This window comes from Hesperophylax consimilis, chromosome 26, assembly GCF_061612785.1.
Source record: "Hesperophylax consimilis isolate HC1 chromosome 26, BYU_Hcon_1.0, whole genome shotgun sequence".
In the NCBI taxonomy this organism is placed as follows: Eukaryota; Metazoa; Arthropoda; class Insecta; order Trichoptera; family Limnephilidae; genus Hesperophylax; species Hesperophylax consimilis.
In genome coordinates, this window is record NC_142861.1 from 10,878,550 (window position 1) to 10,905,937 (window position 27,388).

Sequence of the window (27,388 nt, forward strand, 5' to 3'; positions counted from 1 at the left end):
CTGCTAGGAGCTGAGTGGACAAATGCGTCGGGTTCCCACCCAGGTGTCGCGTGTTCACTCCATTGCTAGCTATCTCCTTCATCAATTCACAAGCTATATTTTCCGCTTATATATTAATGTGAATTTTTTATTCCAAGTCTTATGTCCTCATGTTTATCTTTTTTGGTACCTAGCTGGGGGCCCCCTCCGAGATCGGGGCCCTATGGAGAAATTGACATATTATTTTCAGAGTCCTGTGTCTTCAAAGTGAACCATTTTCACAGCATCCTAAAAGAGATTACATCTTAAGGAACTTATTTGCTATCGGGGCCCCCTACGTGGATTTTTTATTTTTTTATCTTAAGGGTGCTTTATATTAGGCAAGTACCTTCTGCGATTGCTGAAGCCTCGGGCGGCCTGTGCCGATGATCAGTCCGGGGGCCCTGGGCTAGTGCCCTGCACGTTAAAGGGGTCCAGTAGGATGGGGGCCCAGTCAGCATTTGCTGAAATGCTGACTGTTAAATCCGCCCCTGGTACTAACAGATTGTATTTATAAAATTAGAATTCATCATTGAATCGAGTTAAAATCCCGTTTGGGTCCCACCCTGGTGTAGTGTGTTCAATTCCTCGGCTGGCTAAGTCCTCCATCACAACACAATCAACATTTTCAGCTTACTGTGGTGGTAGTAGGAGATTTTCTAATATTGTCAGGTTATCCGTAACCCGGGAATGTCTTTCTTTAAAAAATAAAAAATAAATTGCATACACACTTCTGTTATACTGACTCTTGACATGAGTAGTCAAGTATTTAATTCACTTGGTCGTGCCTTGTCTTGCTTTGGCGGTTCTAGGTAATAATGTTCTTAGTAACAATGTTCCCTTTCAAAATGTTCCCTCTCTAAGTAAAAATGTCCCCAGTTGAAATGTTTCCGGTAGTAACATTCCTTACCAAAATGTTCCCAATTAGAAATAGGTAAAATGTCATTACATTGGCAGTCAGTCCAACAGACTCTGCATGTCCTAACCTAACCAACTGTGCAACTAATAACTAGAAACATTTTGGCAGAGATCATTTCGAGCGGGGACATTTTGGCAGGGAACATTTTATCTGGGGAAATTTTTACTGGGAACATTATTACCAGCCACATTCTTGGGCATCCTCAACTTCTTTTAACATTCACTTGGCATTCCTGTCTTCATTCATCTGTTCCGTATTTCTAAACTACTTAACTATCCCTTTCATAACATTTGTATTGGATTCATTCATCCGAATCTCCACATTTACAACACGGTCAGACATGGTTTTAACACACATTTTCCTCAAGGGTCTTATTTCAACATCATTCTGTCTACTTCCATTCTTCCTCTGCCAATTTCCATGTCTTACCGGCAATACGGGTTTTTTGTGGACTGATAATTTTTAATTAAATATGCAAATCATATTTATTAAGAAACTGAATGAATTCATGGTACTACATAAAAAGTTTTGGCAACTATAATATTAGCATAAATATTATTAATTTAATTAAACATAATAAATGGTGTTCTTATTATTGATAAATATAAATGGAGTGACTAAGAACTAATAATTTAACTAAGAGATGAAGCAGCCCTAAACCTCACAGGCTCCGCTGGAGGTTATATTCACGGTCCCGCGCACATCCGTCACCTGATGTCGATCCAAGATCAAATACTGTAACAAACAATTATTATAATAGTCATTAGAACAGAGTATTTGTTTTGTGTAATATCCAATTTGTTTTTCAGATCACACATTACATTATTTTATATGGTTATCCCAGACATTCAGAAATTAAACTGTTAAAATATTCACAACATTCATCCCAGCAAGGACAACGATTAGATATCACAAAGTTAGAAGAAAGAGTAAGAAGAGCAGGAAAAACATGAAGCAAGAAGAGAAAAAACTTAAAAACAAGATAAGTAAAATTAACATGTAGCTAGAATTGCATGAAGAAAAAGAAACAACAAAGCAAGAAGTGCAAAAATAATAAGCAGCAAGAAGAGAAAGACACAAGAAAGCAAGAAGAGCCAGAAGTGCAAAATAACAAGTAACAAAAAGAGCAGGAAGAGCAAGAAGCAAGAAGTGCATAAAAAACAAGAAGAAAGAAAGAAGAAAAGAAGTACAAAAAGAGAAAGTACAGAAGTGCAAAAAGAACAAGCAGGAAGAACAAGAAGCAAGAAGAGAAAGTGTAAGAAATAAGAACAGAAGCAAGAAAGTAAGAAAAGTCAGTAGAAGTAGAAGTGCATAATAGTGCATAAAATTGAGAAGGTAATTAAGTAATTAAGTAAGCAAGAAGAGCCAGAAGTGCAACAAGCAGCAAGAAGAGCAAGCAGGATGAGAAAGAAGAGGGGAAGTCTGAGCAAGAAGACCATACTAATTTCAGCAAGAACCAAAAAGAGCAAAAAAAATGAAACAAGAAATCAGAATCAAGAAAGTTCATCCTTAATCCATCCGGATTGTGTGGCTGAATAAATTCCAACCTACTTCCCCACCATAAGAATGTGTCCAAATTCTAAAATTCAGTGACTTGAAAAGTCTTGGCTTCCTCAAACACCTAAAAATAATGCAAGAAAAATGGATAGAAAGTTGACTTACGTCACAATCATCCATCCGGCTCTCCTTGTAATATCTGACTTTGTCCTTGTTGTAGTTATGCAGGTCCGTGGAGGCTCTTCGACTAGGGCTCGGTTCTCCCAGCCGGGGAAAGAGCCCCGACTCATTCTTCTTAAACCGCAAGGAGTCCTCGTCTGTCACGTTTCGATCCCAGATAAACGGGTTCTCTTTAAACACATTATTGCAGTCGTTGGCTTCCATCTTCACAAAGGATTCGTCCAGGTATTTCTGGTAGAATTCACTCTGGATGAGAGCCCGGAGACCTTCGATCGTAGTGGGATCGTCGCTCTGCGTGCTGTCTGATTCATCGTTGCTTGAAGGTGTGATTTTTGGCTTGGATTTAAAGAGGTTTCTAAGCTTGAAGTTGTCGATTGAAGCCTGGTTGATTTTGTCAGTGTTTTGCTGGTTCTGGTTGAGTTCTTTTCCATTCTTTGTTGATATTCCTGGAATTAAGAAGAAAAGGATATCACATTACTTGGCGACACCCACCAAGAATGACCGCTATTCTTATCTTCTCGTACATCTTGTTTGAAAATGAAAAAAACTGAAAATGCCAGAGTGTCCTAATTGAAGAAAGTTCCTACTTCATTTTTGATTTTATTGTGGCGAATAAAAGAGCGATCTATAAGGCCCAGTTGTTGAAACCCCATCACATTTTTTGACATTCATCACTTCTACAAAATATTATGTATTGCAACAAATAGTCTGTTAAATGCCGAGCGTTTGGTCAAATTTTAAGTTGGGTTGATTGATCCGTCATCAAGCATTACAGTCATCAAAATTTTACCAAACGCTGACAGTCTGAGAATTGGTGGTAAGCGGGGAGCGTTATTTAAAGTTGCAAGGGTGTTTAAATTATCGGGGCCTTCCTTAGGTATTATACTTAAAGGAATCAAGCTGCGACATGCGGCGTTAATACAGTGGATTACGGATGGATCTCCTACTATCCAGGATGCATCAGGAAGGTCATGGAGAACCAGAAATTTCTGAGCTTCTGGGGAGTAAAAAATGCAGATGACATTTCGGTCTTCGGTGACAAAACATAAAAACAATTTTTTAAAATTTCTTTTACATGTTGTGCCATTCTCGAACCAAACATAAGCACGCTTGCACCACATTATATGCACCACCCCTTACTGTCCAATACTTTGGGAATGGGACGCGATGCATATCACATGGAGTTCTAAATGTCTACATCTTTTACTCCAAATAAGCTCAAGAATCACTGGTAAGTCTGCCATGGCCTGACACCTGTATCATGTTTAAGACGCCTCCACACATATCCAACTTTAAAAGAAAACATGTGCCTTTGAGGTGATTTTGCACAAAAACGGCGCTATACAAGTCATCCAATTATTATTATTATTATAAAGGATCGATCAATGGGGGATTGCACAACAAAGCCTTTCGAAGTGGTGGCTTCAGTAAGTACTGGGTAAACCAATGGTGTGGAGGCACCAGAGATGTGCTTTATTTCAAATAAATCCATTTCAAATGGAAATGCAAAATGCAAAATGGGTATTTTCCATTTTGCATTTTAAATGCTTTTCTAAAAACCATTTTGCATTTTGCATTTTAAATGCTTTTCTCAATGCATTTTACATTTTAAATGCTTTTTTGCAATATACTTCCTACTATCACCACTCATCTTTTTTTCATAAGCCCCAAATATCAGTCGGTCCTCAACCTCGCTATGAGAGATAATTTACATTTGTCAAGTTGCTCCCTGGTAGGAGCCCTGGCAATTGAGTGATATCATTACAAAAAATACTGAACATGGGGCCATGACGCTGTAATATTGAATGTTAGATAGCAGTTTCTATGTTTTTACGTTGGCAACATTATTCCCGCGCAATTTTTTTGTGGTTTTATAATCTGTAGTCATGGTGTTTTTGGATTTACCATCATGTAATATGTTTGTTCTACATTGATGTCCATTATTAAATGACAAAATTGTTTAAAAATTCTATAATTATTTTGATTGTTTGACCTGAGAAACCATTTTGCATTTTCAATGCATTTTGAAAATAGGTATTTTGCATTTTGCATTTGAAATGCTTTTCTAAAAACCATTTTGCATTTTGCATTTTCAAATGGAAAAGTTTTGACCCATTTCCATTTTGCATTTCAAATGGTTTTGGGTACCCATTTTGCACATCTCTGGGAGGCACTAATAGTGGGGTGTGGAGGGTGTTGGTAGGTTTGTTTACCTGTGCCCCCGTAGCTCTGGCGCCCCTTCCTGACGGTGCCACTGTCCTGCGAGGAGAGCAGTGGGTGTTCCTCGTCCAGCGCCTGCTCCAGGGCAGTTGCCCCGGAGCCCCCGGTGCCCCAGCTGGGCGGGGAGCTAGACTCGCCGCTGAGGGAGTCGGAGCTCTCAGTAGACAGTTTAGTGGCCTCCTTCATCGTGAAGAAAGTGAGCGTCACCAGGGCCTGGAATTATCCAGATCATATAGATATTACTAACCAACCGCCAAAGTCTTATCATATACTCCTTGGTTACTCACATTTATATCGTCTCATACATAATACTTTTCTACTTTCTGACTCTTGACAGGACCCGACTAAAGTATTTGATTCACATGATCACTCCGCCATCGTCCCCAATTTCTTCTACTATTCACTTCCGCGTCATTTATTTTCCTTATTCATATTCCTCTCTTCGTTCAACTGTTCTACATTTTTAACACAGTCATCCAAAGTTTATACATAATATGTAAATAACATTAATTATATTATGAACTGGGTTGGCAGAATGACAATGTAGCCTGTAATAAAATGGAATTCAGAAAGTTCAAATATCACGAGTTATGGCTAAAGACCACATTAACCAATTAATTCCATTATTAGTGTCAAAAAGTACATGGAGACGTATTTTTAAAGTGAGTATTTCAATTCGACATTGTCAATTTATTTATATTTTAACATAGCCGTTTAACATTTAGAAATGTCAATAAAAATACATTGTGTTAATTATTCAGTCTATTGTCTATCTATCTACATAGTCAATACATCTCCAGTAACAACGGGTGATGAAGAAGAGACATTGGAAAACTGTTTGCACGCTTTTATAGTCCTTGTCACTCTCTCATGCCGTCTCTTATCTACATCAGTCACACAGCCCTTAAAACTATGTATACAATTTGTGTCTTATCTATTACTGAAGAGATAAAGACGAACTGCGCATATTGTGGGTGACCAATTTTATTGTATATACTTGAGATCAAATTTAAACATCGAAATTATTTCTTGAACGATAATCAATCTCACTAGTCCAAAATTGGCCAAATGAATAGGATCTGATGGGGAGAAAGAATTCAATGAATTGAAAACGTTCGCCCACAAATACACTTTTTTTCTTAATCTTAATAATATATAAAAATTCAGTCGGCGTATGTTTGCGCTCGCATAACTGATGTCGCTGAAAATTCCAAAGTTTGTTCTTATTGGTGCCAGGTAGGGAATGCAATCCCGCAAGAAAATGTCAATCCAGGTATTTGTGGGACTGAACAATCTTAGTCCCGCTGGATCCAGGTATTTGCGGGATCCAGCAGAGTGGACTTAGATATCTAATCAATCGTATAATAAAGACCTAATACCTCGATCTACCAACCTTGTTTTTAGAGTTTTAAATTTATAATACCTTAACCACTTTAACCAAGTTCTTTGGGACATTTTAAATGATTTATTAATAGGTATACCTTTAGTTAGACACAGGTAAAGTTCAAGTCATAAATTGGCAAAGAATAAGATAAGACATAAATTTACATAACATACCCGCCTCGGAACAGACTTTGTCTAGTGAGGTGGGTAAAAGAAATCTATGTACACAAATGAAAATAAAATTAACGCCCGGATTGCCGGCACTGAAACTGAACTGAAATTTCAGTAATAACGTTCAATAACAATTAATAATAACGTTCAATAACAATTAATAATAACGTTCACACGATAAACAATATTCTTGTACAATGAGCATCATAAGTTTAATTAAACATTATTTTGGAAATAGCTTCGTAAAAAAGTAAAAGTATTAATTGTGTCATCTGATAAACGGCTTCTGATATTGGACACAAGGTAGCCAGCGGCTGAAAAATCTCGTTCAGCTTCCCACTGGTTGGCACAATAGTCATCAGCGCATTGTAAGTGAATTGAAGGTATGTGCCTTTTAATCCACCGGACTTGAAGTAATTCAGAGTAAGTGAGGGTAAATCTGTAGTTGCTCTCTTTCAGCTTTAAAAGATCTTGAATAACCATCATTTTTAGTGTCTTGCCGTAATTCATAACCATTAATTTGATTGAATTAGACGATGTTGGTAAGTTAAAACCCCCGGCTTTAAAAAGATCTCGCAAATCCGACGAGGTACAGAAAACTCGGAATGGTAAACCATCTTTAGACACCATTCGTGATACCCTCTTTTCGACGGTATTGTTTTCGCTTGAAAAATGGTCAGTGATTTTATTTGTTGATGGTTGAGGTTCACAATGAGCCGATGTGGAAAAACTGGACGTCGATGCAGTTGTAGAAGCTTCTCTGTAATCCCGCCAGTCCAGCGGGATCCCGCAAAATTTTCGACCGAGATTAGTCCCGCAAAATGTCTGCGGGATCTCGGTATTTCGGGATCCCGGTATACCGGGATTGCATTCCCTAATGCCAGGAGTGTTAAGAGAGTGGTTTGAATGGTAGAAGAAGTGGGGGACGCCCGAGGAATACTTAACGCAATATATCTGCACTGGAATGAGATACGGAGTCGAATTTAAGTGGATGTAATGTAGTTTTTTAACAGTAACCGTGTGGTATACAGTAGTGAATGGTGGAAGAAGTCAGAGACGCTTGAGAAAGACATAAGCAATAGCGAAGGATTGTGGGGTCCACTAGTATCTTATTTACCTCTCAAATCAATGTAAAAATGATGGTATAAAATGTGATGTTTACCAGTATGAAGGTGAGGGCAGCCATGACGGTGGAACAGATGGGGAAGCCAAAGTTTTTGAGTAGAACTCCGCCCAGTGAGGGTCCGATCACCTCCCCCAGCGAATACATGCAGCTCCACACACCCGCCACGATGCTGTACGTTCCCAGGTTGTCTCCGCAGCCGCCCTCCTCACTGTCACAAATACATTTCACTTATACATATAAGGTAACTAGCTGAAGTCCCCTAGGCTTTTCGAATTCAGATTACACTAATTACTAGGAAAGCCATTTTCCTCTTATTTTGAATGAATTGAATTGAATCAAGAAGAATCAAAATATTACTTTGCTATAAGCGCACTATATTTTCTTGACTTGGCCTATTTCATCGTATCACTCGCCACACATTTGCATCGATAGTGTATATTGACACGGATCAAAATATCGTGCAAAAAATGGGCGATATTCTCAACCCAAAAAACGTTAACAGATGGCAGTAAATTGACTGTAAATCGTACACACGTCACCCAATTTAGGATCATGCAATTAAATGTTAAGACTTTACATACATGGAACTGGTGAGCACTCCCTGGAAGGTGGGCAGCAGAGTGAGTGCCACGGAGATCCCGATGATGGACAGACCCACCAGGTTGAGCCAGAGAGAGCTGAAAATCACAAACTCAACATTGTCATCACCATATCATTAATATAACAATGTTAATAATGAACTCTAAAGTAGAATCTCTGGAACTCATTATTGCTTGACATTGCTGTGTTCTCACATAACCTCTTATATTTCAAGGCACGCCGCTTGCGGGTTAATTGACGAGTGTTGTTTACCTCTCGAGGAAGGGCAGCAGGGGAGAGGGTCCCAGTAGAAGGAGCCCTACAGAACACAGCAGCAGCCCCCACACCATCATGCACCAGTGCCGGTCAATCCTGAAAATGAAAAATCAATTCATCAATCAATAATATTATTATTATTGATAATATATTTTTTTAAGAAGATCAATTTGTAATATCCTAAGGTTGGGATGTTTGAACCACAAGTGACTCAACTACCAATCACTAAACGTAGCGGTGACTAGAATAGAAGATGCTGAATTCTGTTTGCCAGAAACGTTAGAATTTGGTAGTCATGTGTCGTTACCGTTGCCGTAGTTACCATTACACAGCACTACTGTCGCCTTGTCTGACATCTCGTATAGCTAGTTGCTTTCTCAACCACGGCAAAGTAACAGTGACAAAATCACTCTGTGTGACACATCCTTTAAGTGACTAGCTTTATGACATCAGACGAGGCGACAGTAGATCTGAGTAGCGGCAAAAAGGTCATGACCGTCAAATACATGCTTTTCTGACTTCCCACGACTAGAATTGAACATATTCGAATCTAGTAGCTGCTATTTGAGTTACTCGCGGTAATATCTTGTCACACAAAGTGATTTAATTGCCCGCTCTTTAAATAATAATAATAATACATAATATACATAGAATCAACCATAGAACAGAGCACGTTCGAACAAAATAAAATAAAGCGTGGAACACGAAACAATTCCTTTCCATTTAAAAAAAGTTCATTCTATAAAATAGATCAGGTAGGATCCCAGCTTGGTAGATGCCGCTTCGACAAGTAGTTACATCGCTTTATTACGGTGTTTCTTTTGATATGTTATGCTAGTTGCAAGAGATTTAGAGGTCAAGTTAGGTTTTCATAATCAGTTTGTTCGGAGGTTGTCTCACCTGTCTGAAAGGTAGCCCCAGACGGGGCTGAAGAGTCCGTAGAGGCCGGAGAACAGCAGGAAGATGAGGCCGACCTGCTCGGCGCTGAGGTCGAACTGGCGCAGGTGCGGCTCCAGCGTAGGGTCCAGGAAGGCCCAGGTGTTGGACACCACCACGATCACCAGCCCCGTGATCACCACTGCCGGTACCTTCACCAGCTCCAGCAGCGACCCGCTCTGGTTGGACACCGAGTAGTCTTCAAACAGAGGATTACTTATTTATTTACCATTCAATATGGCAATGAAGTAAACTAGAACAACAGGGTCAGGTCCTTCCAAAAATATTTTTAACTAAAAGGGGTGGTGGTGGATGCAAATTGGAAAAAACGTGTCAGATATTGCAAATAGGTCAGATATTTTAAATGAGATATGGTAAAAGGGCATAGGCGATTGAAGCACAATATTTGGCAAATGCAGTAATTTAAAGCAAAAAATTTTGATAATTCGAAAGAAGCAAATTTGTCAGAAATGGCAGATGGGGAAAGTTAGATAAAAAAAGGGTCAGATATGGAGGTAAGAGGTAAAAGAGCAAAAAGGTGACGCTATTTCCAATGAGACAAATTAACTCTTATGATATTTTCTTTGATCTGTGGGTTATGAATCACATTGGGGAAATTAAGAATCTGAGAATTTAGGAATGGCAACGTGTTGTTTAGTGGACTCACCCTCCTGGTTAGGCAGCAGCAAATAGTTGATGGGCATGGTGATCACCATGGCGACTCCCAGCACGTAGAACGGCAGTCCAAAGCCCCCTACCTTCCTAAACATAACTACATTTCAAACAAACAAACCAGAGCATTCTGCTTCAAATCAAACATTATATAAGTACTATAATTAAATTTAGAAAACTTAGAGTGACCCCGGAGATCAAAAAGTTACTCTATGTAGGGTTACTTTTCGAAATTGAGATTTAGAAATTAAATATTCCAATGTTTTTATATAAAAATCTTAGGTGATCCTGATTCCATAAAATATCTTAAGCTATTAATCTGGTGAGCATAGAATTAAATACATCCCTATGGCAATCAAATAGTTACAGCTTGGTATAATTGTGCAGGCTGCGTCCAGGAGGGAAACTATCAAAATGACTTTTTTATTTATTTTTTATAGTGAATAAATACCTCACAAGAGTCCCAACTGCTCCTGTCTGGAGCCAGTGAGACTATGGCATCCCCAATTGGAGGATGTTGTGAGGCTGAAGGTAAGTGGGGAAGGGAAAGAGGAAGGTGGGGAAGTACCTGGCTATTCAGATCTAGTCACTAAACACGGCTAAAGCCATTTGGAGCAACGTTTCAATTCTGAATGGTGGTCTTACACCAGGGCGATACTGGTAGTATCTTCCACTCTGGAACGTGCCGCAAATATACTATATATTATTTTAATTAATTAATTGTGAAATAACACAAATTAATCAAATAAAATTTATTTGCGCACGCCGGGTTCGAACCCGCGACCTTCGGAATGGCAGTCCAATGCGTTACCACTGGACTATGCCGGCCGTCTATGCGTATGCCGGACTGAATAGATAAGTATATCAATCTGCTTTCATCAACATTCTTAGAAATAAAATTTTCAATTTCGATTCAATAAATATTATGGAGTCCCTCAAGGGCCCGTACTGGAACCATTACTTTTCCAAAACAAAATATTATATTAATTACATCGAACAGTAACTTGAGGAGAACGAGTCTTACAGAATAGAGTTCGAATACATAACTATAATCACCTTCTTTAAATGGTGCCCTTTCCTATAGGAAGGAGGCGGACTAATTATGCGAAACATCATCATAATATATGATATCAACTTAATTCAATTGAATTATTATTGTAATATTATTTTCCAAAAATACATCTGATAGTAAGTATAGAAAAATGAGAATTACAGAATAGAGTCCCCAAGTCCCCAATCCAAATAAATGTGATCATCTTTTTCACCTGGTGCCTTCTCCTATAGGGGGATGGATAATTTCAACTCAATTCTAAGGGTTTCTCAAGGATCCATACTGGGACCATTACTATTTTCCAAAAATACATCCAATAGTAATTAGAGGAGAACGAGACTAACGGAATAGAGTAGGCCCCCGATGGCGGGCCCCACGGACATGCCGAGCCCGATGAAGGTTTCTAAGATGCCGAGGACGGAGCCGATGTTGTTGGGGAAGGTGTTCACCACAAACACGTAGCTTGCCGTGGAGTAGGCACTGGCCCCCAGCGCCTCTAGGCCCCGGATCAGGAAGCAGAATGTGGTGAAGGTGTTGTAGTCGTAGATGTATTCCAGAACTCTGCAAACATATTTACACTAATAACGGCTGTCAAAGGCTATTACAGTAGCAGTGATAAAATTTTGGCATGTAATTTTAAACATCATTGTTTAAAATTAAATGCAAAAAAAAAAGCAAAATAAAAAAAAAAAATTAGAAAACAACCTCTTTGGCCTTTTGCATTCAGTGCAGAAAGAATGTTTAAGGCATTATTAATTATTAAAGACTTGAGTGATTTTTATATACAAATCGTCGCATTAATTCGTAGAATGCGTAACCACCAAATGTAAAATTTTACAGGAGGCACAAAAAACCTCGTAGTGAAAAAAAATGAAAGAAGTTTCGAACGTATAATATATTTCGAAATTTATTTTCAATCATTAAACTTTTGTAAGTTAAGGCTTTCTATTTTAAATCAGAGTTAGGAAGTTTACATAAAAACCGAGAATGGAAATACGTATTTTACAAAAGATACATACTTTTCTGCGAACAGTTTTATGAACAACCCCAGCAGAAGATTTGGGAGAGGAATTTTACATTCACAAAATAAAACACAACAATGTATGTTTATGTCGAGGCAGTCTATTTAGATGCATTTTTAATGATTTTAATGATGCGGAAGGTTATCGTAAAAGGAGTGGTAATCCTTTTCTAATGTCTGTTTTAAGTCTTGTAAATGCTCGTACTTTTCTTTCCTTTCCGTATACAGGGCTGGCAAATCTTTAAATTGGAAGCCTTTTATCTTAGGAATTCTTTCCGGTATTGGGTTCCAGTTGCTATGAGTATGCCTTAATTTGTGAAAATATTTTTCCTTGGGTATATTTTATAGCTTTTAGATCGGTAACAACTGGAACGCCAGCTCTCTTTCCTGGCCGAATCGACTTATATATATTATAATATTATATTATATATACGAGTATATATAATATAATATGTATATGACTTATAATATCAGCTGCAGAGGTTGCATCACACTTTCTTGCTTATTATCTGGTGACTAAACCACCCGAGAAGCTGGAGGGCGCAAGAGTACTCGGTTTGCGTATCGAGCGTGATAAGGTAGGGCGTCTTGTGTTCAGAAGAGGCAATGATATTCCCATGCTGCAGGAAGGATCGAACCTGAATAGAAGGGAATTATTTTAGATCTGTGGCAAGCTGACTGGGCACTACCCCGTATGTGGATGGCTAAGGATAGCCTGAAGCTTCATGAAGAGGGAGTGTCAAGGCCAGACAGTGACAGTGCCCAAAAAATGGCTGAAGTGCTTCTGGTGAGAGTGCAAATTGATGATCCTGTACAAGGAGACTGGCTAGTGCCCGAATCATTAGGCGGTGCCAGAGTTTACTGTGATGCGAGTAATCTGGCCCTTGGAGTTACCTTGAAAATTGAGGGGAGAACTGTTGAAGATGCCGCATGGCTGCGGAAGACCACTGATGTAGGGCACATCAACATAGCGGAGCTAGATGCTGTCCTTAAGGAGTAGATTTGCCGTGTGGCGGGAAATCGATTCAGATAATGCAGCTTCGATTGTCAGACATTTGGAATAAGTGTTTCGGGAAAGAGACCCGCCCAAAGTAGTTCTCATGGAAAATGGTGCTGCATTTCGTTCCTACAATGTTGCAGATAAGTGTAAGAGATGGAATGTTCGTCAAAGATTTCGCGCGGCATACCGACCAGCTGGAAACGGTATAGTTGAACGACATCATCAAACAATAAAGAGAACTGCAGCCAGAAGTGGAAGCGATCCTCTGAAGGCAGTGTTTTGGTACAATCTTTGGCTGCAAAAAGTCAGGATGATCGAGGTGTTGCTCTGTCTAGTATAGTTCACACTTACTCGTGGAGACACCCTTCTGCGCAAGTGAATATAGAAGAGGAAGTATTGACTGAGTTCTAAGTGGGCGATCTTCTTGCGGTTAAGCCAGTAGATGGGAGATGCACATCATGCATGGAAGGGTGACAGGACTTACTTCAGTCAACAACATCGAAGTAGATGGCATACCAAGACATGTGCTTGACCCGCGGAAGATGCCTGACAGAGAACGGACTGTGTCTGAGGAGAGACGAGATGGAATTGTCGCACGTTCCACCGTCAATATTTTGGGTTTGTTTGAAGAGGACAGTGAAGAACCGGATCCGGATATGCATCAGGAGGAGATCCACTTGGAAAAAGATGGTGACCTTGAAGGAGAGAAAATCACAGAACAACGACCTATTAGGACGCGAAGGGCTCCGGGTTGGTTAAATCAATTCGTGCAGTGATGATGACATCAGGAGGGCGTGTGGTGATAAGCATGTACCACTGTAAAAGCGATGAACTCAACCACGGAGGCACATAAAACAAGAGAGCTACGGCAGAGCGTCACACGGTGCAGAAGACGTCAGTTTAGACTACAGATACAAACACTATTCATGACTTCATAATTAAAATTAAGGTTATAAAATGGTCAAAATTGATTAATCAACTTATCTCAGTTAATTTCACGGTAAAACTATTACACAGTAAATAAATTTCCTCAGTCAAAAACACAACCAACGCGCACGGCTCACCGGCCAATGCTGAATTAAGGAGTTAGGAAGTATTCGCGAGTAAAAATGGCACCATGGTGTTACGCAGTTTCCTAATTTGTGTTTATCTAAAAGGTTAATTTTTTTTTAAATTTGCAAGTTTTACTAGTCGATGCGGGACTAATTTTAACACCAGATGACATTAAAAACGTATTTTCGAAAAATTTGGAGTTACGCAGTCTACGAATTAATGCGACGAAATGCAGAATTAAATGAATTTCAAAAAAAAAAATTCACCTGCCATAACCCATGGACATCTCTAGCGTGGTGGGCTAAGAATAATAAACAAATGTATTTACTGTATAATTTTTTTTTGCGTGAAATAATAAAAAAAAATTTAAACTAAGATTTAACTAGTCTAAAAAAAGTTTTCTGCCGTCAACATTCCAAGGACTCACCCAAACAGTAAGTTACAGGAACCTGCAACAAAAATGCCGGACAACAGCAGAAATTTTGCCCCAACAGTCGGCAACTGAAAAAAATTTAAAGATAAGATAAGTAATAATTAATTACAATGTTTAGACAATAATTATTTCCACCAATTGCAATTATTTCTATAAATAAATATGCATGTTTATTGCATTTTACTGCAGTGAATTGACAATCTATTTAACGCAAATATAATTTAATAAATTTTCACTATTTCAATCCGTCTCGTGTTCAGAAAATGATTTTGAAGCACGAAAAGTGGCTTTGGCTTGGAGAAGTAAGGATAGTATCGGACGGAGCTGTTTTCAAACTATTTTTATTTTTATTCCTTTTATAGAATGATTTATGAGAAAACGTCAGTTCTGGTATGCTAAATTAAAAAAAATCAATAATAGTCTAACTAACTAACTAACTAACCATCACGCGTTTCTCCGCGGGGTTAGGCAGAGAGGACGGACCGCCAAACAACTCGGTCTTGACACACACTCCTTGCCTCATTCACATTCATACATACTCTTCTGTTGTTCTGGCTTTTGACATGGCCCGAATCAAGTAGATGATTCGCTTGGTCGTGCCATGTCTTCCTCGGGCGTTCCCGACTTCTGCTACCATTCACATTTGCATCGTAAATTCTCCTTACACTCCTTTCTTCGCTCATTCGCTCTACATGCCCAAACCATCTAAGCGTCCCTTTCTTGATCTTACTCATTACGCTTACATCAGCCTTGCACTCTTTGCAGATCTCCACATTCCTCACACGACCATACATGGTTTTACCACACATACGCCTCAGGGATCTCATTTCAACAGCATTCAATCTACTTTCATCCTTTCTTTGCCAGTTCCATGCCTCACTTAATAATAATAATAATAGTCAGTGTTTCCAAAAAGTGTATTTCAAAATAACAAAACTTTCGTGCACTATCGGACGACGATGGGTAGTATCGGACAGATCAGCTCTATTTTTAACATTATGATTTTCTTATTTTATAATAAAACAGTTTCTGATGATTGAAATAAATAGGTTTTATGTACCTATATCAAGATATCATCTATTTATATGAAGGAGAGTCTCGGTGTATTTGGCGGACATTGGGAGAGAGCGTGGATTTGATTTTTACACAAATCTACAGTTTTATTCCAAGATTAATGAAATTTTGCACACTTGACCTTCAAAAAAAGAGAAAGTTCACTGGCTACATTATAATTATAAAAAATCTGCATAAAAACCGAGCAACGCCGGGGACTTCAGCTTGTCTGTTTATACAACGTGTCCCAATATTTGACGCCAACCTTTCAAGGAGTAAAAGGCCAGCTCAAGACTAAGGGGCCGTTCAAGTATTATGTAAGCACTATAGGGGGGCAGGGGGGTCTTTGCTTTGCTTATTTTTGATGACATGGGGGGGTGGGGGGTCGAGATAGTGATTACGTCAGCACTGCTCAGCAGTAGTTTTTTTTTTTTACACATTGGCAACCCACACATTGTCTATGTTTGAAAACCGAATACATATTCGGGGATTCCCACAAATAATTAATACGTTTAGGTACTCGCTTAAAAAACAGAATACATTAACAGAAAAATGCATATAGGTACATAGACATATAATTCCTATGTCTGTGATATAGGTACCAATTTTTACGTAAGCATGGGAGGGGGGGGTAAGAGCTTTGCTTACTTTTGGTGACAAGGGGGAAGAGGAGGTAAATAATTGTAATAAATCTGCTTACGTAATACTTGAACGGCCCCTAATCAAAATATCTGAATATGACCTCTGTAAAAAGTCTCCAGTTTTCGAGATATACGCACTTTTACGAATTTAGGGAAAACCTTTGGTTAAGATTTTCACGGCCAAAAGTATTTGTGTTATTTGTTTTTGGGGTTTATTTGATGTGTGACACATCTGCCCTGATGTTGGTGGACACTGTAACGCTGTCCGAAACGTTGGCTGAGTTAGCGCAACACGGCATAACACCCCCAAAAAAAATAACAAAAACCTTTGGTTAATTTTTTTTTTAATGCTACAACTACAAATTTTCATATTTTACAATTCTAATTTCTGTCACGCAATCCTGAATAATGGTGCTATTGATCATAGTTCAAAAATAAAGTAGATGCGCTTTACGTTTGTAAAAAAAATATTTTTGACTGTCATTAATTGAAATTTTTTTAAATATATTTTTGATTCTTCATACTGTAAAAAAAATGTACCACACCGACCTGGAATGTTATTGCAAAAACAGCTAGTTGAATGCTAATTTTAAAATGGTTTAAGATTTACTGTTTTACTTTAAAAAAATGATATATCAATTTTACTCACAATTTGAAATAATTATTCAATCAAAGAATTGTTTTTTTTCCATGTGTCAGAGTGAGATAGATAGTGGCGATGATAATGGCAAAATATCTTTTTCACACTATTACCAGCATCCCCAAAGATGACATAGGCTCTGAGGGAAATTATTTGCCTCGGCGCCTCCTGTGCGGGATTAATGTAAAAAAAAAACTACACCGCAAACCAAGTCACGTGTCATGATTAATCTTACTATGAATCAAAAACATAAATAATATGACCATTCTTACTAAAATTTTCAGTAAGAGTAAAGTGTACAGTCATGTTGGTTTCAGTGATTAATGTCTAGTTACTACATAATAAAATGTAATTTTCCACGAACTTAAATAATTATGAGTGTTTTTATCACGACATACTACAATTAATAATGAACCTACAGTATTGATAGTTGATATCACTCAGAGGCGCCGTATTCATAATAATATTACATGTGTGCGGCCACAGATCATAATCTATCACGAAAATTCGCACTCATTATGCTTGTATACCAGCCATTAATACTTCTAATTTTTTAAGGTAGTAGATTGAAACAATTTATTTTAACAATTTAATTTATTTCACTTTGATGGGGTGTTGTACCACTGCAGAACGTCCCCTTCGAAAGAGGCCTTGGCAATGGTCACTCCACTTCTTCTTCTTTATGTGCCGTATCAGGTCCCCCCGACGTTGGCGATCACTCTTGAAAATGTCTCTTTGTCTTGCGCTGCCCGGAATAGCTCCTCCACACTTCTAATGCCGGTCCACTCTCGTATGTTTCGCAGCCAAGACATTTGTCTCCTACCAGGCCCTCTGCGACCCTCTATCTTGCCTTTCAAAATTAACTGGAGCAAGTGATACTTCTCCCCTCGAAGTACATGACCCAGATATGAAATTTTCCTGATTTTTATTAATCTAAGCAGTTCTCTCTCTGCTCTAGCCCGCCTGAGAATTTCTGTGTTGGTGATCATGTCGGTCCATGGTACTTTGAGTATTCTCCGGTGAAGCCACATTTCAAAAGCCTCTAACCTGTTCATGGTATTTACTTTCAAGGTCCATGTTTCACATCCATACAACAAGACCGACCACACATAACATTTTAGCATTCGCTGCCTTAGTTTTAAGCTGATATTATCATTGCAGAAGAGGGATTTCATTTTAATGAACGCAGTTCTTGCTGCTTCAATTCTGCACCTAACCTCTACATCTGGGTCAAGAGTCTCCGTGAGAAAACTCCGAGGTATCTAAATCTTTCGACCTTTTCGACATTGCAACCATTTAACTGTATCACTGATTCAGAGTGATCTAGTCGTCCAAAAGTCATCCATTTTGTTTTATTAACGTTGATTGTTAGGCCCAGTTGCTCACCAGCATTATTAACAAGATTTAATAGGTCTTGGAGGTCATCGATACAGTCAGCTAGTAATACAGTATCATCTGCGTATCTTATGTTATTAATGACAACTCCGTTGATCTTAAGGCCCTTCTCAGTATTACTTAGGGCTCTTTTAAAGACATAGTTGGAATAGAGATTAAACAATAGTGGCGACAGGATACAGCCTTGTCGTACTCCACGCTGAATGGCAATTGCATTAGATCTCTCATTCCCATGTCTTATTTCTGCTGTTTGGAACCAATACAGGTTTTTTATGAAATTCTGGTCTTTGGTGTCAACGTTACAATCCGCAAGCATTTTCATTAGGTCAGCATGTTTTACCCTGTCAAATGCCTTTTCGTAGTCAATAAAACAGGCAAAAACTTCCTTTCTTTGGTCACGACACTTTTGCAATAGTACATCGATAGACAATAATGCCTCACGCGTCCCAAACGCATTTCTGAAGCCAAACTGGGTGTCATCCAAGTCCTGCTCGCACTTATTGCGTATCCTGGCATGTATTATTTTGAGGAATAATTTAAGGACATGACTCATCAGGCTTATTAATCGATAGTCACTGCACTTCTTAGGGTATTGTTTTTTAGGCAATGTCACGAAGGTGGATTTTAGCCAATCTTGGGGTATATTCCCTGTGTCGTATATAGAATTAAATAACCTCAACAGGTAGTCAACATTTTCATCATTAAAGAGCTTCAACACCTCAACTGGAATATCGTCTGGTCCGCACGCTTTTCTATTGTCTGAAGTCTTTATCGCATGAAGAATTTCTGATTTTAAAATCGATGGTCCATGCAATTGATCATTGGGAATATTAATGTCAGGTCTAATATCTTTGAATGTATCATGAATATACTTTTCCCATGTTTGTAAAATATCTTTTTCATCCAATATTAATTTATTGGAATCGTCAACTAAACATGATGGAGTAATTCTTCTAGAAGTGCCTGTAATTTCCTTTAATTTTTTGTGAAGTTTGAATGCATTGTGACTACGACTGTACGATTCTAGTTCTTCACACTGTGACTTCATCCATTCTTCTTTGGCTTTTTTAATTTCACGTCTAATCGTTCTTTGTAAGTTTTTATATTGTGTCTCATTATGTTTGTGTTTACGTCTCTCATCCATTAAGTTCAAAATGTGGTCAGTCATCCAATTCTTTTTTCTAATTTGCTTATCAACTTTCAAATTTACATCACAGGTTTCACGTATAACTGACTTAAGGTTATCCCATTGTGTTTGTATTTCTATCGATGGATCACAAGGGAGTAGCCTAATATTATCGTTCAAAGTCTGAGATACCCTATTTCTGACCACTTCTTCATGGAGTTTCGAGATTTCCATTTTAATTTTGGTTTTGGGCTTTTTTATTTGTTTTAAGCGTAAAACAATATCGGCAGTTAACAAAACATGGTCAAAACCAATGTCCGCACCAGGGTACGTGGTGACTCTCTTTACGGAGTTCCTGAATCTATGGTCTACTAACACATAGTCAATTTGGTTCCTGACAATATCATAGATTGTTCCATCCTGGGGTGATCTCCACGTATAAAGCCTTCTTTTCGGGAGTTTAAACCAGGTATTTAATACAACCATATTTTTATCCTGGCAGAATTCATATAGTCTATCACCTCTTTGATTGCTTATGCCTAAGCCATATTCACCAACTATATGAGAGCGGCGACCTTCACCAATTTTGGCATTTAAGTCTCCAATGACAAAATTGACTTCTCCTCCTTTCAAACTTTGCAATGTACTGGCTAGTGAGTCATAAAAAGATTCCACATCACCATCATATCTCACTTCCGCTGTTGGTGCATACACTTGAATAATATTCATGTTGATGGGTTGACAGTGTAATTGTAATAATATTATTCTGTCCGAGATGGGTACAAAATTCTTAACAAATTTTACATACTTCTCCATGACAAATACAGCAACTCCGTTTCGACGGTTTCTGTCCTGTGGGTCACTTCCTGAGTAGTATAGATTTCCCTTCCCTACAATGATGGAAATGTCAAATAATCATAACATATTATAATTTTTTTTTTAAACTCACGATTTTGCCGAAGAACGGCGAGGTTATGAACATGACTAGCGCGTAGAAGCTGAAGACGAAGCCGGACACAGAGTCTGTCATGCCCTTCTCGCTGGCCTCGCGCGGGAAGAAGGGTGCCATGATAGACATGGAACAGAAGCTCATAAAGTCTACCAGGGCCAGCGAGGCCAGCGTCAGCTTCTGCGCGGTGGTGAAGCCGCGGATAGCCGTGGGCTGAGGATGAGATTGCGTCCGCAGTAACCTGAAAAAAATTATGTGTATGATTCCATGACAACTCAGGACAGTGGCCATTCAACACCTTTTGAAAAGTGACCTATAAACCTAACCTAAGTTTTTAACCTAAGCAAGTTTTTTTTCAACACTTTTGCCACTTTTCTGAATTGCCCGGTTACCGTGTAAATACAGTACTCTGGTGTGCAGATCTTTGCCTGCGAATCCAATCTATCTAATGGCCCGAATACATTTGCGAGCCGAGCCTCGAGTTATGAGCAAGGAACGAAGCAACCGCAAGTGGCATTTCGCGCCATTTGCTGTTCCTTCTTTCCTTTCCCGTAATTCGGGGCTCGGCTCGCGTTTCGGCTTGCACATGTACAGGGTTTTCCAATAAGAGGTGTTATTTTGATATTCAATCGTAAAAGATCAATGGTTTCGTTGCTTGTGTGGCACGTAGCGCCGTCTTGTTGAAATTAAACATTGTCCAGATCAATACCATCCAATTCCGGCCATAAAAAATCATTAATCATCTCTCGATAGCGCAATCCATTCACCGTAACTGTTGCTCCAGCCTCATTTTAAAAAATGTAAGGTCCAATGACTCCGCCGGACCATAAACCGCACCAAACAGTCACACTTTGAGGATAGAGAGGCTTTTCAACAATAACTCTTGGGTTTTCCGAGCCCCAGATGCGACAATTTTGCTTGTCGACGAAGCCACCGAGAAATGATGGAAATGGAAATGGGCCTCATCACTCAAGATGATTTGCATTTGATTCACTCAAGTGAATTTTAATAATTTCAATGCGTTGTTGAAGCGTGTATCGTTCCATTTTTATTAATGGCGTAGTTTCTACTTGTCAAATGTCAAAAAATGACATCTTCAAAAGTAACATCTACCGAAATAGCGGGCTATTCAACATAACACCTCTTATTGGAATACCCTGTATTTGCAGCATTAAATGTTCCTTGAACCGATGCTAAGCCAGTTTGCTGGCTCCTCACGAAGAACAGTTATATTGGATATTTTTATGCGGACTATTTACGGAGTCCGCACCAAAAATGGTTGAACACCCCTGTATGAAGAAGGAGAGGGTGACATTTTTGAAAAATACATATTTACAAACTAGGTCGAGTGAGGTATCGTTTACTCTGTTTTTATTAGTGCTGAATCGAAAGAGACCACTCCCAAGTCGATGATATCATTATTTGGGGGACCGGATAACTCATCAAAATGACAACTCAACACACCTTTAAAAAGTGATATAAAGTCATGAAAAGTGAAACTAGGTTAGAAAGTTTACGTAAGTTTGGTTTAAAGGTTAGTTTTTTCCATTGCTTTTAATGATTATGTCACGTTTAAAAGCTGCGTTGAGTTATCATGGAACCCGTTATATGGTGATATAAAAAAGATTTTTAATAAAGAAATGAAAATAACAATGGTTAAACCCCTTCCCTTGAGCGGTTTTCCATCACTTTTTTTGGGCGGACTCTGCAGATCTAGGGAAGGCGACACATTACGCTATACGCATCATGGCTTGGCCTATTTCAGCATATCGCTCACCATACATTACCAATGGGAATGTATGGAGAGCGATATGCTGAAATAGGCCGAGCCACAAGAATATAGCGCGTTTATAGCGTGGTCTGTCACAGGCATAATGCTAAAATGAATGTATGACCAAAGTTTCATGACTGCACGTCTTTTCATTAACAAATAACACTGTAATAATAAAGATAAATTTAATTTGACATTAAAAAAAGACAGTCGTACCTACAATAAAATAGTGTAGTACCTATGACCAATTGTTTGAGGAAAACTATATAAATATATTATTTTAGAAAGGAAATAAAAACTCTGCATGATCTTGGCTTACAGGAGAATATATTACATGAGAGCAAACGAAGGGAGTCAGCCACGCGTCAGGAAGACACGGGATGATCAAATGTATAAGTAGGAAAGTAGAAGAGAAGCAAGAGCGTGTGCCATTTTACCCATGGATCTGGATTTTTAGGTCCATGATTTTACCAACAGAGCATAAAAACAAGTAGTTGGCAGGTACCCACCTAGATATCAAATAATATCATAATGAGAAAAAACTGACCTCTCTCTCAGTAATCTTATATCAGCAACAGACAGCCCGTCATCTCCCGACCTGGCGCACCAGCTTTTACTGCGGGTGCTCTTCCGGGTGATCCTAGGTCGCGCGGCCCCCGAAGAAGCAGCGTTCAGGGAGCTCGCTAACTTGGGGGCCCCATCGCCCCCATTGGCACACACATCCCTGTCATCTTCACCGTCGATCACTTCTGAGTCTGACTTGCAATCCCGCACCACAACATCAACAGGGAAATCACTTAAATTCCCGCACTCCGAGCCGCCATCTTGTTTTATTGAAGGATTTCGAACGTCAATGGCGGGAGAATCGTTTGAGTTTTCACTGTCTTTGCGACTTTTGTCGTTTGAAAATGGGATATAACCTTTGTCGGAGTCGGAAAAACGCGTTTCTTTGCCACTTCTACTACTGCGAATGGACACGTCGAAATGGCTGCCTTTTTGTTGAGAAGGGGATAAACAGCTTTTTCTGGTCAAACTGCTGTTTTCTACTCGTAACGAAGATTGTCCTATAGAACTAATAGATTCACTTTTCTCACTGTCTCCATCCAAAATCTCGTCAGCAGGAGCTGGCGGTTCTTTCGATTCACTGGGCGATTTTGAAGAAATTTCATCGCCATTGTTTATTTCGGATTCCGACGCGTTTCTAGACCTTTCTTTGTCTGCCATTTTATAGAAGAATTTTGTTATTTAAATCACAATAAATATTATATAATCACAGAACTTGTAAACGTGTGCAATTGATTTCTTTTATTCACCATTATTATTATAAATTGTATAAGATTTAGGTTGATGAATAATTTTCACTATCGTTTCCCTGAAAAGAAAAAAAAGTGTTAATATAAATTATAACAGTAAAACGTTTAGTGACCCCTGAATTCTTATTTTCTACATTTATACGCAAATTTGTCCTTGTAGGTTGGTTACAGAATACTTATAGATAATAATATATTATCCATTTACAATTTGTGTAAGTGAAGAGAGTAGGTACTTAGCCATATAATATTAAACAATTTCCAGATTTATCATAAAGGCGCCCGTAAGCAAGTTATTATTTACGGCAATGTCTTGCCGGCAAGGTATTGCCATCAAGATCTCCGTATTGTCCTTGTCGACGTCTTGCCCTACCTTGACGGAGGGTTCGTTCGGCAAGTTTTTTAATTTATTATTTTTTTAATGTGAATACCGCATAAGAGTTCCAACTGCTCCCAACCGTCTGGAGCTAGTGAGACTACGGCATCCCAAATTGGGGTATTTTGTGAGGCTGAAGGTGTGGGGAAGGGAAGGAGATGGGGAAGAGGAATGTGGGGGATTAACCGGCTATTCAGATCTGGTCACCAAACACAGAGTGTCTTCCATTCGGGAATTCTATATATTTTTTTAATTAATAAATAAAATTACAACACACAATAAAATTTACTTGCGCACGCCAGTATTTGAACCCGCGACCTTCGAATTGCTAGTCGAGAGCCTTACCCCTCGACCACGGAGGCCGATACCACGACAATATCACAACAAATCTACTTCCTTCTCGCTCTATTATGCTACGTATACATTTGCGAAACGAAGTACGAGCCGAACCACGAATTATGGGAAAGGAACGAAGCAAAGGCGCGAATCGCCACTTTTCTTGAATTCGTGGATCGGCTCGCGCTTCCGTTGCGTTTCTGTTTGCCACCTACACACTACCAAAACTGTCAAAATTTCGACATTTAATTAATTTTCGAATTTTGTTAAAATTTTTATACAAGTTTGGTAGAGTTTATTTCGGGAGATCGTGTTTTTGTGTCGTGAATTTGTTTTACATACGAGTATTTATGGCTATAACCTACTCTTGTGGTACAAGGCAATATTGACGGCCAACACAAATTGTAACAGTTTAACTTGCTCGTCTAAAGACACCTTTATAAAACAAAATACAGGATTTCCAATAAGAGGTATTATTTTGATATTCAATCGTAAAAATCGTTGCTTGTGTGGCACGTAGCGTCGTCTTGTTGAAAGTAAACGTTGTCCAGATCAATACCATCCAATTCCGGCCATAAAAAATCATTAATCATCTCTCGATAGCGCAATCCATTCACCGTAACTGTTGCTCCAGACTCATTTTCGAAAAAGTAAGGTCCAATGACTCCGCCGGACCATAAACCGCACCAAACAATCACACGTTGAGGATAGAGAGGCTTTTCAACAATAACTCTTGGGTTTTCCGAACCCCAGATGCGACAATTTGGCTTGTCGACGAAGCCACCGAGGTGGAAATGGGCCTCATCACTCAAGATGATTTGCATTTGATTCACTCAAGTGAATTTTAATAATTTCAATGCGTTGTTGAAGCGTGTATCGTTCCATTTTTATTAATGGCGTAGTTTCTACTTGTCAAATGTCAAAAAATGACCGCTTCAAAAGTAACATCTACCGAAATAGCGTTCTATTCAAAATAACACCTCTTATTGGAAAACATTGTATAATGAAAATCTGGAATGTTGAGAATTAAAAAAATTTATTTAGAAAAAAATATGTTAAAAAAACATTCCTACCTACTGAGTCTAGTGTTGACATATTCTTACGTCTGCTATAATTTAATAAAAATCAACATAAAATTGAAGTGTACTAAACTCAAAGATCTAAACTATTAGAAATCAAAGACCGCGCTTCAAATCAGTGCATTTATATCTTGTGAAGTGCTATTTTTTCATGTTTTTTTGTCTTCACAAAGAAACTGCATGTTAACTGTCAAAAAAAAAAACCAAATAATAAAAATAAATCTGTCATTCTGTACTAAAACGAGCTAGCTGTTAAAAAATTCAAAAGTGCCTAAACTGTGTTGAAACTATCAATATTAAACATCATTCAATCAATTGTATTCACGGCGAAATCAATTTATTTCAACATGAATACACTGTGCATCGTTTGCGACAAAAATATTGACAGTCCAGCCGAATTCATATCTTGTGTTGTCTGTGATAATGGCTATCATCTTGTTTGTGCAGAGATTGGTGAAAACATACGTGGTGCTCGTAATTCTCAGTGGAAATGTAAAAAATGCTCTAAAGCTTTTTCTAAAAAAAAGACCAGAAATATGAATTACTATGATGAAAAAATCGATCAAGAACCATCTACCGGCAAACCTACCAAACATCTAACTCAACAGTCAACAGACGCAGAGAAATTTCCTTCATCAACCATAGATGGCGCAAGCGGCATTCTTACGTCAGAAAAGTTTATTTTAGAATTAAACAATTTCAAAAAAACAATAATGGATTTTGTGGAACAAAAATATGATTCGATTATCGCACAAAACAAAGAAATCCTTGATTCATTTAAATTTTTAGCGGATCAGCAGACCTTCTAAAAAAACGTTTAACTGTCATTGAATCCTCGCAAGAAAGGTTCATTACTGATATGCTAGAATTAAAAAAACAAAACGCTGTATTAGAAAATACTACTTCTCATCAGGACGACAAAATTGACCGGCTGGAGTACATTACACAGATGTGCAATATCAACATCAGAGGCATCCCTGAAGCAAACAATGAAAATATTATGGAAACTCTTAAAAAGATATCAAAAATCATAAATTACGGAGATACCTCGATACCTTTACAATCTGAAATCAATAATTCATCTTTCGATGTTATAATATTAACCGAATGCTGGTTAAATAAATACTACACCGTAAAATCAATCCACAATTACTCTGAATATCACACCACAACCAACCTCAACAAATCCAGTGGAATTGTTATCTACATCAAGGACGGAATTAAAGCTCATGTAGAGGAAATTACTTTAGCACAATCAAACTGTATGAAAATAGTATTGAATAATAACATATGCATATTTGCCATTTACAGATCTCCTTCCTTCATCAATATTGACCCCTTCCTTTCTTCATTGCAAGAAATTTTAAACAATGCGAAAAAATTTGAACAGCAAATTATAATGGGAGATTTAAACATTAACACTATCCCTGACTACCACCGTCAATCAATCGATTATCTATGTCTACTCGCGGAAAATGGTTTCACACAGACTATTAACAGCTTTACTCGTGAACAGGGCTCGAGTAAATCCTGTCTTGATCACATCAATGTAAAAAATATTAACTTTATTGACACTTTTGTTATACACTCAACTATTTCAGACCACTATACAACATCTCTTTGTCTTAAAAACAAGCCTCCCACTTCTTCGAAAATTAAATACTGTAATCGACCAGTTGGGTCTTTTACACAGACTGTAAAATAGGGGGCCGGTCAGTCCGTAGATGGCCGCTAGGTCCGGGTAGACATCTGCTTTACCCTTGCTCGGGTCGGTAAAGGAATCTACTTTATCCCTTGCTCCGGTCGGTACAGGAATCTGCTTTTATCCTTGCTCCGGTCGGTACAGGAATCTTCTTTATCCTTGCTCAGTTCGGGGCCGGAATCTGCTTTATCCTCGGTGCGGGAAAAGGCAGGCAGGGGCAGAAATCCAGGGGGGAGCCAAGTCAAAGAAGTATCCAAGTTCAGATCCAGAGAGAAGTGGTCGGGAAGAGCAGAGTAGAGTAGCTGGTGGCGGTCCAAGGCAGAGAGAGCGAGCTGAAGGCTGGCGCGCCGTATTTATTGTGCAATCCCCCTCTCCCGACTTTGGGGAGGGCGGGGTCGACGCGCTGCCTTCATTCGCGGGTTGTTGATGATCCGCGGGCTGTGACGTCCGCTAATATTTAATTAGCGGAGGTCAC

General features: G+C 38.7%; 1 protein-coding gene across 1 annotated transcript; it reads right to left on the reverse strand.

The window, feature by feature from the left end:
* Nucleotides 1-1,442: 1,442 nt before the first annotated feature.
* LOC149411106 (uncharacterized) lies at nucleotides 1,443-23,289 on the reverse strand (the record flags this gene model as incomplete). Its single annotated transcript, XM_089647640.1, has 12 exons — nucleotides 1,443-1,672; nucleotides 2,600-3,060; nucleotides 4,828-5,047; nucleotides 7,551-7,722; nucleotides 8,096-8,191; nucleotides 8,367-8,465; nucleotides 9,270-9,504; nucleotides 9,973-10,063; nucleotides 11,373-11,589; nucleotides 14,530-14,603; nucleotides 20,340-20,580; nucleotides 22,658-23,289. Coding segments are annotated over 12 exons (2,619 nt in total), but the record flags the coding sequence as incomplete, so codon positions are not given.
* Nucleotides 23,290-27,388: the final 4,099 nt, after the last annotated feature.